Raw genomic sequence first — 14,919 nt, 5'->3', positions numbered from 1 at the left:
AGTCAGTAACATGGGAGGAACTGAATAAGCAAAAGCTGAAACACACACACGTTCCATCTTCTGTTACTAATGCCATTGAGATCCCTTCCAGTTTAAAGTGTGAGGTGCTAGTGTGCAAGCGTGCTCACAGTGAAGCTCAACAGCATTTTAAACACAAAAGCAGCACCCTTCAATATAGGATTCTCATCTCCTACAGCAGTCTCTGGATCTTTAGTTAAAACACAGCTTTCTCATATTTTATAAAAAAAGATGAAAGGTTATGAAAATACTTCAGGAAAACTGACTATATGCAAAGCCATAAATAACAGACAACTGTGGTTCTTCAAAGTTTTAATTTCCAAATTCATCCATTTCCCACCCCATCCCACCTACCACTAAAACCAGATAACAATGACTACTGGAACCCGAAAAAAAATCCTTAATACAAAAGCTTGCCTCCTTAGTAGGCAAGTACTAAACAGGCTGTGACTTACATATTTACATGAATATGAGCCGGTAGTGTGCCCAGGTGGCCAAGAAAGCCAATGGCATCCTGGCCTGTATCAGGAATAGTGTGGTGAGCAGGACTAGGGAAGTGATCATCCCCCTGTACTTGGCACTGGTGAGGCTGCACCTTGAGTACTGTGCTCAGTTTTAGGCCCCTCACTACAAGAAGGACATTGAGGTGTTGGACTGTGTCCAGAGAAGAGCTACAAAACTGGTGAGGGGTCTGGAGGACAAGTCTTATATGGAACAACTGAGGGAACTGGGGTTGTTTAGCCTGGAGAAGAGGAGGCTGAGGGGAGACCTTATCACTCTCTACAACTACCTGACAAGAGGTTGTCGAGAAGTGGGGGCTGACCTGGTGACAAGTGATAAGATGAGAGGAAATGGGTTCAAGTTATGCCAGGTGAGGTTTAGACTGGATATTAGGAAAAAAAATTTCATTGAAAGGGTTATTAAACATTGGAATAGGCTGCCCAGGGAGGTGGTAGATTTGTCATCCCTGGAGATGTTTAAAAAAAGGGTAGACGTGGTACTTGGGGACGTGATTTAGAAGTGGTTTTGTCAGGGTAGGTTAATGGTTAGACTTGATGATCTTAAAGGTCCCTTCCAACCTCAGCAATTCTATGATTCTATGATTTCTGTTCCCTCCAATGCATACTTGAATCTTTCAAGAACTAAGGCTCAGGGAGGAAGGTAAGTAAGAACAATGCATGGAAGCAACTCTTCTGTGGTCTACACATATTATACATCTTGGTATCTAACTAGTAAAGATCTAGGAAAAAAAAAGGGATGAGCCCTAATTAAAAAAGACTGCACAAGTGTCTTTACACGGCAACATCAGATAAAGACAAGAAATTAGGAGAACTGCAAGGGCAAGCTGTAACTTGGGGCAAGCTGCCCCAACTTGGAATTGTTTTTCCAGTTGGCTTAGACTATCTGGAATACAAATAGCACTGGACTAGAGATGACGAGCTCTCCTAGATTAGACCTGTGAAGACCTGACAAATGAAGAATGAATGTGATTAATGACCTCTGGTAAGATGTATCTAGTAGTAACTGCTTGACTTCAGCAGTAATAGTATTTTGTAGTTTAAATACTCCACTTAAAATGTGCTGCAAAAATGGAAGTGCTTCACCATACCAACACCAGTTGGGTGGAGAGGAAGCTGATGAAATTCATCAAGGGCAAGTGTAGGGTCCTGCACCCATGGAGGAATAACCCCATGCACTGGTACAGGTTAGGGGCTGAACTGCTGGAAAGCAGCTCTGCAGAGAGGGACCTGGGAGTCCTGGTGGACAAAAAGTTGACCATGAAGCAGCAATGTGCCCTTGTGGCCAAGAAGGACAATGGTCTCCTGGGGTGCATTAAGAAAAAGTGTAGCCAGCAGGTCAAGGGAGGTCATCCTCCCCCTCTACTCTGCCCTGGTTAGGCCACACTTGGAGTACTGTGTCCAGTTCTCAGCCCCCCAGTTCAAGAAGGACAGGGAACTATGCAAGAGAGTCCAGCGGAGGGCTACAAAGATGATCAAGGAATGGAGCACCTCTCTTACGAGGAAAGGCTGAGAGACCTGGGGCTGTTTAGTCTGGAGAAGTCTGAGAGGGGATCTCATCAATGCTTATAAATCTCTAAAGGGTGGGTGTCAAGAGGATTGGGCCAGACTCTTTTCAGGGGCAATGGGCACAAATTGGAACACAGCAAATTCCATCTGAGTGTGAGGAAAAACTTCTTTGAGGGTACCAGAGCACTGGAACAGGCTGCCCAGAGAGGTGGTGAATTCTCATTCTCTGCAGATATTCAAAACCTGCCCGAATGTGTTCCTGTCCAGCCTGCTTTGGGTGAACCTGCTTTGGCAGGGGGGTTGGACTAGATGATCTTGGAAGATCCCTTCTGACCCCTGCCATTCTGTGATTCTGTGATACTTGAGTTATATGGTCTCTCAAGTAGTCTCTCCAGTGTTGTATAATCTAGCCCACCCAGAAAAAAAATGACAATTTGTAAGTCATCCCCCTCCCCTGCCCAAATAAAGGAGGATCTCTTGTGACCAAGCTTCTCAAAAGTGGCAGACCCTCTTTTCAAACTTAATTCTGAGCTCCAGGTGTTGATGAAGGATTCTTATCTACTAGAAAATTCCTGGAGAAGGAGGATCTTACAGGAACATCCTATAGTTATGAATATTCAGATATGATTCCAAATCATAATTTGGAAGAACCATGAATCATAATAAAAGTCTCTGCGAAAAGCTTCATGGTTGGAACATGAATTTGAGTGGTTCTATTGACTATAGATATCCCCCGTCCCACAAACCTGTTGTTTAAGCGCACCCCTATTTCATACACCAATGTAAGGCAAGTTATGTATTTGCATAAAAAAACCTCCAATATGCATCAACCTTTCTAATCTCAGAAAGGAATATTTGTTTAAACCAGTGTGTTGGATTTGGCACAGCATTATTGATTCACTGTGGATCACAGTTCACAGACCAGAATATTTTATGGAACTACCTTTCCTCCTAATTCTGAATGCATTAGTTGTCCCCCATACAAATATAACCTTCCGTATATGGTAACAATTTTAGTTAAGCAATGGATCAAAATAGAAAAAATATTGATAATTTTCAACTTCACTTAAAATGACAAGAGTCAAAATACCATTAAGAAATCAATTAGGTAGCTCTGTTAATGTTCAAGTGTGGTTTTGATTACATTTTAAGAAATACACCATAGAATATAACAACTTTAATTTTTTGTCCTTACCATGGGTCTTCAGCACCTAGTTTTTCCTTTGTTGTGAACAGCTCAATGCAATCTTTTAATTTCACAAAAGGCTTTTTGGGAGGCTTATATTCCACACTTTCGTGTTTTTCAAAATCCTAAAGAGAAGTATTTCTTGAGTTAAGAGAACAAATGAAACAAAACTCATTTTAGTGATGTCGTCTTACTATAAACGGTAACTACAAAGCTCCTATATATGGAAAAACTGATCAGAAACCATTCCAGAAAAAAGTTTTCACAGCTTCAGATTCACTACCAAATTAGTAAGCCTCAGATTTGCTAATTATTAGATGTGTAAATGGAGTTTATTTATGACAACATATTTACTACAAAAAAAAGTGAAAAAAATAGACTAGCTGCTTCTTTTGAAGACATAAAATATCTTCTGTCACGTTAATTAAGCTGTATTTTTCACATTTACGTTTTGGAAAGTGGAGCAACATAAACAGCTTACCTCTGCTGCACTATCATCAAAATATCTCTTCTTCAATTCAGGATCCCAGTCCAAAGCAAGGAAAGATCTTTCTGAGATTAAAAACATATTTTCTCTTAGTATTATTTCTTGCTTTACATGAAATTGTATTAAATTTGGGTGCTCTTCAAAATGGATTAAACAATGCTAGCATGAATTTAAGGTGAAAAATTGAAGCACACACAATTTCTGCATTTCTAAGAGTTAATGACAATAACAAATTAATTATTTATACAGAATTTACTATTGGAAAAAAAGATATATCAAATAGCACACAGAGAGAATGAAATACTATTCTATGGAATTGGAGTCAGAAAAAAGTATCAGAATGAAACGTTGCCCAACCTGTTCCCTATGACTTACCGTCAAGCCTAGGTTGCCTATCATCAAATCTAATATGCCTGGTATCATCTTTGATGTAGTTTATGTCAGTATTGCCTAAATTATTGAACTGGAATGTAAACAGTCGTTTTTTGTGTCCCGTGAGTGGTTGACCTTTGCAAGTATCCTCAGTACATAATCCATTTTCAGAGTCATTGTCACCTCCAACTGAATCTTCTGACTGGCTGTTTTCATTCTCTGAAGGAAGTTCCTGATCCTGGCTGGATTCATCATCTTGTTCATCTGTTTCCATTTCACCTGAAACAATTGGAAGAAAAAGGAGGAAGAAATGAGGTAGAGTAACAACTGAAACACACTACAGAATTAACTTCAGTTTCAAATTTAACACAAAATACTAAACAAGTTTAGATACTCCAGTCTTACTTGGCGATCCCTCTTCATGTATTCCATTTGGGCCATTACCATTGATACCATGGTCCTTACAGCAATGTAGGGATCCTTCAGTGTCTTCACTTTCAGTACATGTTTTTACATATCGGCTAAATGTAACAAATTAAAGCAACAGTTAGAATCAATGGATTTTATATATTTACATTGTTAAAGCCAGATAATTAAATGGTTACAGCAAATCCTTTCTAGTGTACTGTATCTCTGCACTCCTTTTTGATTTATTCAGAATAAATAGTTTTATTCCCTAACATGTCTACTGTTACAGGCATATCTGAAATCTGGCTTGTCTATGATCTTATGTTTTTGGCTGTTACTGTATTTTATACAACTTGATTCTTGGTATTAGTCTCTATTTGTCCAGAAATCACTTAACTGTTCATTAACCATATTTTTTACACAAAAAAAATTAGGGGTTCATGTACAGAGAAAGTTACATCAACAGAAAATGAAGCATAAATTTAAATTAGAAGTTGTGATTCTAATTCCTTCCACATAATGACACTTACTACAGTCTAGTTTCAGAAAGTGTCTACCATGCAGTTTTAAAACATAAATTAGTATATAAACTTGTATAGTAGATACAGGAGGTATAAACATAGCAGAATAATTGGCAAAACATTTCTGTTTTACGAAGCTCTAACAAGCAGAATTCATTCCCCTAAATTGACAATACTATTGTCTTCTCAAGTAATTTTTGGATGAGGTGATGCTAACAAAAAAATCAAATTAAAATCCACACTAGTTCACATCTCAAGTGGCTAAAATTTTAGATTTAATGTATTTAACAGAAAGCAAATAAAAGACTAAGTACTCAAATGTAATCAGTTTGTTAGCAATGCATGTAAAAATAAGCTCCTACTGATTCCAACTGTTAGCATTATTAATAACAAACATATTTTTCTTTAAACAATAACCTTACCACATTCTTAGCAGCAGCAGGTTATACAGTTTATCTTCAGTATTGTTTCTAGGCACTGCTATGAGAAAAGGTTGACCAAACAATGAAGAACCGCTATGGCTGTAGCTAGTGTGCCTGCACTTTTCCCTTAAACAAACAGGAATTATAACTTGTTCTGTATCTTCTGTTCTATTGATAGCAATTTCAAATCTAAAAGACAATCAGAAATACAAAGCACAACTGTCATTTAAAAGGCAACAAAGGGGAAAAATTAAAAAATAATAAAACCCCCAAGATTTGTCTTTATCTTATGTCTAGGTTTTAATCTTTTGCAAATAACTAAACAAACTGCAGAGACGCGAAGCATGTTATCTGTACTTACACATAAATGTCATCACGTTCCATAATACTACTTAGATTTTCATCCATGCCAAATATCCTGTGGAACCTGTGATTGTATATATCAGTAACAATCATCTAAAAAGAAACAGAGTATACATCATTAAATCAGGTCCAATATGAATTAAGATGTTCATTGTTGTGCTTCATATAAGAAATCACTCTTACCTTATCTGCAGCAACACCAGACAAAGCTGACAATGCTGTGCAAAGATCCAATATATTTCCAATCTTGGGAACAACTACTTTGTACTAAAAAAAATAAAATGCCACTTTAATTTCTTAAGGGAACAAATATGCATGAGAAAAAAAGCCAAACAACTTATCACATATTCAGCATACTTCATTTACTTTTTCAGATTCGTGAACTTAAGATGTAAAGTATGTAAATCAACTAACACGAATTCCGAAAGCTGCTGAAAACATAGCAGTAACCTTCACAACTTTAATCATACAAACACACACACTTTGAAAACTGTATTTATTAGTTTATACAAAGCTTTTTTTTTTTATGCTATTTTACTTTCTCCATAAGAAGGCTAGCAGCACCAATTACTTAGATTGATATTTCAACAGCACCTACTTATTTAAGTATTTAAATAGTATGCATGCTATTGACTAGATTCTTAAATTTGGAATACAGCACAAGCTGTTTATAAAGTATTACTGGGAAAAAAAGCAATGGCAGGCAATGGATAAAGACTGAATTCTAATTTCACATGCAGAGAGAGAACCTGATGATTAACAGTCAAAGAAAACCTCTCTGTGGCTTCCCTTAGTGCAGTACACCTGCAGTTTGTAAGGAAACTCCACACAGGACTCTTACCTGTTATTTGCATGATAAATAAAGACAGGGTTAATTAGAAATAAGGTATTATAACTTTGTAATTAATTGCTAAGTACAGCATGTGTTTGGTATCTCAAGTCTTATAGCTATTTAGACTCACAAAAGCTCTACTGAACTCATACGCTTCCAAAACTCTATTCATTCCTGCATTACCATCTCACATGTCATACAGGGTCATCTTCAACTACTGCCTGTCCCTTGTGCAAACCTGTTCTCACAAATACTTAAATTTCTAGCAGGCTCACCTGCCACTGGTTAATACATGTCCCTTTATCTTTGACTTCCCTAACTCATACTGCCTTTGAGAACACTCCCTTTCACCCGCCCCTTTCCTTCTTATAGTACTCTGATTTCAGGTGTTAAAGGCTTTTTGCAAGTCTGCCTAACTGCCCGTGTCTTATTTATTTCACCTATCCTTGCTTACCCCATGAGGTACAGCTAGAAACATTTAATCATGATTTTGTTACCATAACCTATGTACATTGTTTCACACCATTCTAAAGTGTATAATACCACCCTTCCTAAAAAAGGCAAGAGAGATACTCTTTACAAAGAAATCTCATCTGAATTTTTTCTTTTGACTATTAAATGATAGCACAGAAGAATTCGGGACTAGCTGATATATTTAGTCATGGGGTTTTTTGTACCAATTATTACCAGTATTTGTGTTTTGAGGCTAAGAAACTGAGGAATTAAGTCTGGATTAAGTGTATAAATAATTTTTTTTTAACCATACAAATTTATTATAGCAACATTAAAATAAAAAATGAGGACAGCATACATTTTAAAGACTAAGAAGCCTTATTAACACAACCATAAAACAATTACCAATATCTTCCTTGAAACTGACAGAAATAGAAGAAGGTATGTATAGTCTTCCTTAAGCTAAGTGGGACTTCAGAATACACACCAGAAAACTAAAGCTTGTTGGATTTGCTATTGTAGTTATAAACTTAAAAAATGCAAAGGAACTCAGGTTCATTGTTAATGCCATATGAATCAGGAGTTTTGTACATAAACTAGGAGGCTTACCTGCATAGGCTTTGCAAGTGGATCCGTTCTAACTAAATAAACTTCCAAAGTGCGTTCTTTTTTCATGGGTAACGGAAGTGTCAAGTAACAAAATGGATCAAAGGTTACAGATATCTTAGCACATTCAGGACAAACTAGGGTGGATTTAAAAAGGCCATGAAATATATCTACAATGATGGAATCATTTCTTTTCAAATGGTTTTCCCAGGCTTCTTCAGCGACCACCTGTAATTAAAGCACGACCTGGGTTATGACAAAGTAGTAGGAAATGAATAGTGAGAATTATTATCAAGAGCACTTGATAGAACATTCTAGGTTACCACCTAAAAATCTCAATCCAAAGGATCCTGTAAGATATGTTACCACTATCAGGTTAAAAGATGTATGCTTTTCCTAGGATGGAGATTCTGTCAGTCTTATTATGTAGTCAGAGAGACTTCAAGTGGCTTGGGACAAGTCAAAAGCAAACTAAAACTAAGAATTCTATCTGAAGTAACTTGTACTTGTAACAAAAGAAATTATCTGTGTGCTTGTAGCTCAATGCTAGAAGAGTGTCCCTAAGGTAAGAGAACTGGAGAGAGACAGAACGCTGCATCCTGTAGATATAAGAATAAAAAAAAAGAAAACAACAGAATGGAAATTGTTTCTCCAAGTGAATTCAGCACTGAATTGAACAAAAAAAGGTCTTAACAAAGCCTTAACAGCCTTCTATCCCCCCCAATTATCTTCCAAATAAACAGAAATTTACACAGGTACTTGAACAAGATCTCCATTTTAAGATCTTGGCTTATTTTCTGAAATCTCTTACAGAAAAAGCAACATGTGATCAGTGACCCAACCTTTCAGTACACAATCACGTAGAAGTATCTTGCAATGTATAGCCTCGGATAAAATGAAGATGATCAACACCAAAAACACTACCTTGTCTGGTCTCCCATCTGCATCCTTTAACTGAATGTAAGGCTTTTTCCTAATTCGATTCAAATCCTCATGTAATCCATCCAAGAGAAAAGCCAGCAGCTCTTGACAATCTTGTTGCTGATAACCAGAAAATTGTGGGGCAAATCGTCCCACTTGTGTCTAAAAAAAAAAATACAAATACTTCTGATACCTTAATTAATTCTGACATGCTACAGCAGAAAGCTGAAAAGGTAAAACTTACAAAGTTATAAAAGATAAGCTTTTCAATGGAGACAAGATGCCAAAACCAATTCTCAAAGACACACAGGCACAAGGTCAGTTGACACTTACTTAAATATACATCCAAGTATTTTAACAGTTAAATGAATGGATTGTATACTGATGAATATTACTTCAAATTCTTATTCTTGCATATTTCCCTAAGTTTTATATACTTAAACTACAAACCCCAAACTGACAATGTACATTCAGGTTAAATTCCCTACTGACCTTAAATGCTCTTGGGGTAACATAGCTGTATTTTCCTGACCACATTTGCTTGATAAGCTCTGCATAAGATTTTGCTATTTCACCTCGCATTCCTAAAGGATTGTCAAAATTCAGCTCTTCTTGGTATTTATCATTGAGGAAGTATTCTGTAAGAGGAGGTGTGTTGCTCAGACACTGAAAACAGAAATACAGACTTTTTAGAACAGTGATTTGAATTAGTTCAAACAAAGAACGTTTGAACTTCCTTAAAGCAGACATGAACAACACTTTAAATGTAATAACTCCCCCCCCCCCCCCCCCCCCCCCCCCAAGTCCTTCCCAGAATCAAATATTGGTTTTAAACCAAGACTGGCTGCAGCTATCATTACAAGTTATGCACAGATAATGTTTTTCAAAAGCTTTATGTCAGAATTTATTAGACATAGTAGTCCAGCCAACCACAGTGTGACAACACAATTTGTATAGAGGTTTAAAACAAACAAAAGAAGGTGGTTCTTGATACACAAATAATAGCTTCATGAAACTCCTTGCTGAAAGTTGTTATAGATGCACAAAGTTTACACATTCCCAAGGAGAGACTGCGTAGGTAATCAGAAGAGAGAGCCGATAGCGCTTACTAAATCAAATTACACCATATTCAGAACAACGTGTGAGAGAATAGTTGAAAACAAAGATTTCTTTTGGCAGGGGTGGGAAGAAGGGAAGGTGACGATGCTTGCCCTACTCCTCCTCTTTCTAGGCATCTGCTTACAGAGCTGTTGAAGACAGCAATCTATGCTAGATGGACAAGACTTTGTATCAGAATTGGTGCAGCTCTCCCTATGCTATTTTAAATTTTGTGAAGCTGTTTAGAGCTGAAATTAGTTCAAGGAAAGCAAGGGCCTTGGTTTAGACTGAGATAATGATTCATCTCTCTGTACGAGTTTGTCTCTTCTAAGAGCGCTTAGCTATAGCAGGATGTAAATGCTGAAGTATGACTTACGATTCTAGGAAACCATTCTGAATTTTTCTGTGCTACTCCTCACGCTCCTATAAACAAAAACTTTTCCATCATTTGGAAATGATCCCCATGCCATGCCCTGGCATATCGATTTAGCCAGGTTTCTTCATTAAATATTATAAGCTTTTCTGCATTCTTTCCTCTATTAAAGATTACAAGAAAGGTCAAATATTCATCAGTCTCATCTGCCTCTCTGCAAACAAGGGGAGGAACAAAAATTTCAGCTCCACATACACTACTCCGTAAGATGCAACAATTGAGACAGGAAGAATTACAACTTTATTGAGCTGGGCAAAAAAAAGTTATTCCTACTTCTGCCTGATATACCTGTGTAGTATTACAAAGCAAAAGGAGAGCTGTAGAGAGATGAGTTTCATGCCCATATCGCACTCCTTCCTTTCTCTCCCATCTCACCTAAAGCTTTCATGAGCTGTCAACACTGCAAAACACTCCTGATATTACAGGTCCTTTTGGGCACTGAGGGTTGAAGAAAGCTCATTTTTCTTGTTACGTGGCAAATAGCTTTTATTCCTAGCAGTGGTGATCCCAAGCTCCCCCCCCACTCCCCCGATCCGTGTTGTAGTTCTGAACTATCCATGCAGCTAAGAGGAAAAACCCTTGGTCCCTCAAATCCATACAGAAGCGGTCTGAGTTTTCAGAAGAAACTAACGAGAAATAAAACTACACTTTAGGTAAAATTGCATGTTCAATTTGAGTGATGTGACAAATCCTACTGAAATCCTACTGCCCAAAGAAGTCCTGCCCCTTCTCTGCTGTCTCTCATCTGATTGCACAACAAACATATTAATCTCACTAAAACTGTCAAAAAACTATTTTTCCTCCCCATTTTTCTTCTGGATTATTTTTGGTCTGGTTTAGGAGATTAAATCTGTTCAACTGGTCAGCTTAGCGTGAGGAATGTCCACAACAAGGAACTAAACAATGCAAAAAAGGTAATTTTTTCTATAGGTTCTTAGTCAAGCACTACATGATGTGTTGACAGTATGTTGTTTCACCAAAACAATTTATCTTTTCCTAGTTTTCACCTGAAAAATTAGTTTTGTCACGTTCTCAGAATATAATTTATATTTGTATGTATAAGTCAGGAAAATCACTACAGATAGTTTCCCTTTTTCCTTATAACAATGTCCACATTCCAACATAAGATGACACTGATGGTAGCACTGGAATGCACAAGTATCTATCTGAACATGGCAATTTCTGAGCTAAATAATTACAATCTTGAAAAGGGCGACAATGGAGAACAATTTAAGATTATGATTAAAGTCACAGGGGAAAAAGCATCCAGAAGCCTGGATGCTTGGAGCCTTTGAAAGGAAGCCTACATTCTTATTTCCTCATGATATGATATGCTGTAGGTTATCAAGGAAGCCTAACAGAAAGCATCGATCAAAAATGAAAACAAAACAAAACAATTAGAACCAAGACAAGCTACCAGACAGCAAAGTCATCAGATTTATGTGCCCTGTTCACCCTAGTGGTTCACTGGTTTTTGTTTGTTTGCGTTAAAACACAGAGATAGGTAAACTAACAAGTATACCCACAGATGAAGAACAATAGAAACCAAAAAAGCTAAACAAATACAGTAAAACTACAGAAGAAAAATTGTGAACTGAAGAGGTAACAGAATGGCACTTCATCTCAGGTACTGCAGCCTCCACAAGTTTCCTTTAACCAACAAAAACTTCTGTAAAGTGCTCAGTCTCTCAACCTAAACTGGTCATTTAGCTAAATGACCATGGGAAAAGATGGAAGTATAAACTCCAAGACCAACTATGAGACAAACCACTGAAGAGAAGCATGACAAAGGTTAACACTGAAGTTAAAGTGCCATGTTACATACTAATTTCTTGGAAAAAAAAAATTCTGTAGCAGAGCAACCTGTGGATAACAACTATTTATGTCATCAGTATCGAAGGATCATAATCAACTTCCAAGAAAATGAGTCAAACAACACGACTGGCTGAAACAACGCTACAAACAATTTGTGCACCAACTGTATTATGCAACACTGCATGCATTGTTGATGTACATACACATGCACACAAACACCCTGGAAGAATTCTAAAGTATTGAGTCAAAAAGGAAACATAATCACCCATAAAGACACATATAGTCTACTGTTTAGAGAGTACAGCTGTAACTAGTAGGGTGTGGGAGGTGTTAAGATACACAGGAAAATGAACAATGAATAATCGTTATTTTTAGTTCCTTATATATAATCTCAATGCTGTAGCCTCACTGGAATACTGTAATTTCAATACTAGACTATGATCTTGTTTAGCAAGTCTACCTGTCCTATGAAACCTTCATATAGGTGGAAAAATAATAATAAAATTACTCTCTAATTACCTCTCTAAATCCACGTAATTTAAGTATGGGAAAACTCTGATGAAAAAAGTTTGCAGGGATTCTTGATTGTTTAATTGATAAAAAGAAAATAAAACAAAATGAAGAAAGAGGGCCACCAAGACAGTCGGTGGCCTGGAAGCATTTGCCCTGTGAGGAAAGACTGAAGCATTGGGGCTTGTTCAGCCTACAGAAGAGGCTGTTTCAGGGAGACCCATAAGCAGCCTTCTAGTACCTACAGGGAAGTTAACAAGAAGATGGAACCAGGCTCTTCACAGTGGGATGACAACAAACAACAGGTGTAAGTTGAAACAAGAGAGGTTAAGGATATAAGGAAAAAAAGTTTTCACTGTAAGAACAGTCAAGCAGCGGAGCTGAGAGGCTGTGCAGCCTTCTTGGAAGGTTTTCAAGACTCAACTAGATAAAGCCCTGGGCAACCTGGTCTGACCTCAGAGCTGATCTTCCTTTGAGCGGGGCGTTGCATTAGGAACCTCCTGAAGTTCCCTCTAACCCAAATTAGCCTATGATCCCAAACAAGGAAACATTTATTCACATGCAATAGGGGTTATTACACAGAAATAATAATAAAAAATAAGATTTCAAAGCAATGAAAACATTACCTATTATGCCAGTGAACCGGAGAAATGAGAAGCAGACAATACGATCATGAAATTGAGCTAAAAACTGAGTGTTCCTGTGGTTCTTCAGCTGTCCTACTTAATAACAATTTTAAGCAAGGGACATTGAAATTTCATGTTTCAGCCTTCTAATAAAAGAGCGAGACCTGATTGACTGAACGAAAGATCCAAGTAATAGGAGAAAAAATGAATAACTTTACACCTGTCTATCCCGCTTTTGTCTGAAGCACTTAGTGTCAGACATGGTGAAAAGTGCTCAGCTAATACACCCCTTAACTCTGTATACCTATGGCACCTGACACAGAGCACTAAAAACGTAATCATTTCAGGTTTCGGTGAAAGATGTTATGCTTTGTCTGGATAAACTCACAGCCATAAGTAACCATAAAGCAAATGCGAATCAGCTTTCTAAAGAAAGAAAACTGCTGAAATACCCCATTGCAAAGCTCTCAACAGCTGTTGTTTTCAATTAAAACATTTACTTTCATTTTTCTCCTATTTTGAATCACAAAGTGAAAACTTTGTGAACTCTCAGGTTTTCACTGCAAAAGAAAAAGAAAAAAAAAAAACATTTCCCACAGAGCTCTAATCACTAGTATCCCACCAAAAAGGCAAAGCAATACTTAGGAAATATCCACAGGTGGCAGCACAGTAATGCTTCAGGAGAGTCATATTTTTCTATTTTTTTTTTTTTCAGGTTGGAACATGGCCATGTACATAACTGTATGTGAATAAAACATCTACTTGCCAAACACTCTTTTGGGGTGGTTTTTTTTTTTTTTTTTGCTTGATATGGGTTGAAGCATTCATAATAATGTTTTCATAAAGTCCAGAAGCTCCCTTTTGTCTTTCCTGTTTCACTTAATGCTCAGATCTGCAAAAGCAGACATTTAGGCCTTAATAATAAAAATCAAGCCTTAGGTATTAGCACTGAAGTAAACTAAAATCAGATACATGGAATACCCCTTCAAAATAATCTGAAAAATCTATACAAAAGTTCCAATACAACCAAAATATGAAATAATATCGAATTATTGCTTGTTAAAATAAGAAATCGTGATAAGACAACAGCACTTGGTGAAAAATACAATGGTATCTTAACCTTCTTGGCTTCACTCCTACTCAGCTTGCAGCTGTTTGTGGTACCACAGAGGATCTTACCCATCTCTTCACCATCCCTCCTGTAGCTGTCTTAAGCTTCTTAAAACACTGAGAGCCCCTACTTGGAAAAGCAAAAGTCTCTTTACAATAATCACTTTGAAGGATGAAGAGGCAAGCTTAACCTTACCTATAGATTGAAGAACTATTAATGAACTTGCAACAAAATTTAAGAAACTGCCATGATTATCACATTGCTACCTAGTGCGGTTACAGGACAAAAACCTTCAGACAAGTTTGTCAGACTCTGGACAGCAAGATGTGCTGGCCCTCTTCTTCAAGGAATGCTGATAACATTTCTGATGCAAACCATCTAAACTGTACGTAAGACAAGAGAAAAGACAAGCTGTCTGAGAACCGAAGTGATTTCTGAAGCAGAAATGGCTCTTATGTGAACACTACGGGGCCTGAATCCTGTCTGGGAAGGATGAAGATCTGAGAAAAGTGGTAATCAGCAAGACAGTGGATAAATTAAACTCTGCTTCTGTTGAAGGAAGCTACATTGATTACACTTAGTACTGACTGAATAGAAGGGATCAAAGCAGAGCTTTTGGAATAGAACATGAACAGACTGGAAACTATTTCAGAGTGTAAAACTCTATAGCAAACTATTTTGTTTAAATAAAACAGACTTATCCTGATAAA

The 14,919-nt window shown here is 37.2% G+C and overlaps 1 protein-coding gene across 2 annotated transcripts in view; it reads right to left on the bottom strand.

The window, feature by feature from the left end:
- USP15 (ubiquitin specific peptidase 15) overlaps nt 1-14,919 on the bottom strand; it is a 69,876-nt gene that overhangs the window by 3,648 nt on the left and 51,309 nt on the right. For both annotated transcript variants that reach the window (XM_082488195.1, XM_082488194.1), the window contains 10 exons: nt 9,109-9,282; nt 8,620-8,778; nt 7,699-7,923; nt 5,988-6,071; nt 5,803-5,897; nt 5,442-5,630; nt 4,496-4,611; nt 4,094-4,369; nt 3,713-3,783; nt 3,241-3,356 (listed from right to left, as the gene is read on the bottom strand). In XM_082488195.1, coding sequence (XP_082344321.1) covers nt 3,241-3,356; nt 3,713-3,783; nt 4,094-4,369; nt 4,496-4,611; nt 5,442-5,630; nt 5,803-5,897; nt 5,988-6,071; nt 7,699-7,923; nt 8,620-8,778; nt 9,109-9,282 — 1,505 coding nt within the window. The remainder of the gene's footprint in view (nt 1-3,240; nt 3,357-3,712; nt 3,784-4,093; nt 4,370-4,495; nt 4,612-5,441; nt 5,631-5,802; nt 5,898-5,987; nt 6,072-7,698; nt 7,924-8,619; nt 8,779-9,108; nt 9,283-14,919) is intronic.

Source organism: Vanellus vanellus (assembly GCF_965231255.1).
Source record: "Vanellus vanellus genome assembly, chromosome: 1".
In the NCBI taxonomy this organism is placed as follows: Eukaryota; Metazoa; Chordata; class Aves; order Charadriiformes; family Charadriidae; genus Vanellus; species Vanellus vanellus.
The sequence above is the reverse complement of the archived record's forward strand: the minus strand, read 5'-3'. Positions and strand labels throughout refer to the sequence as shown.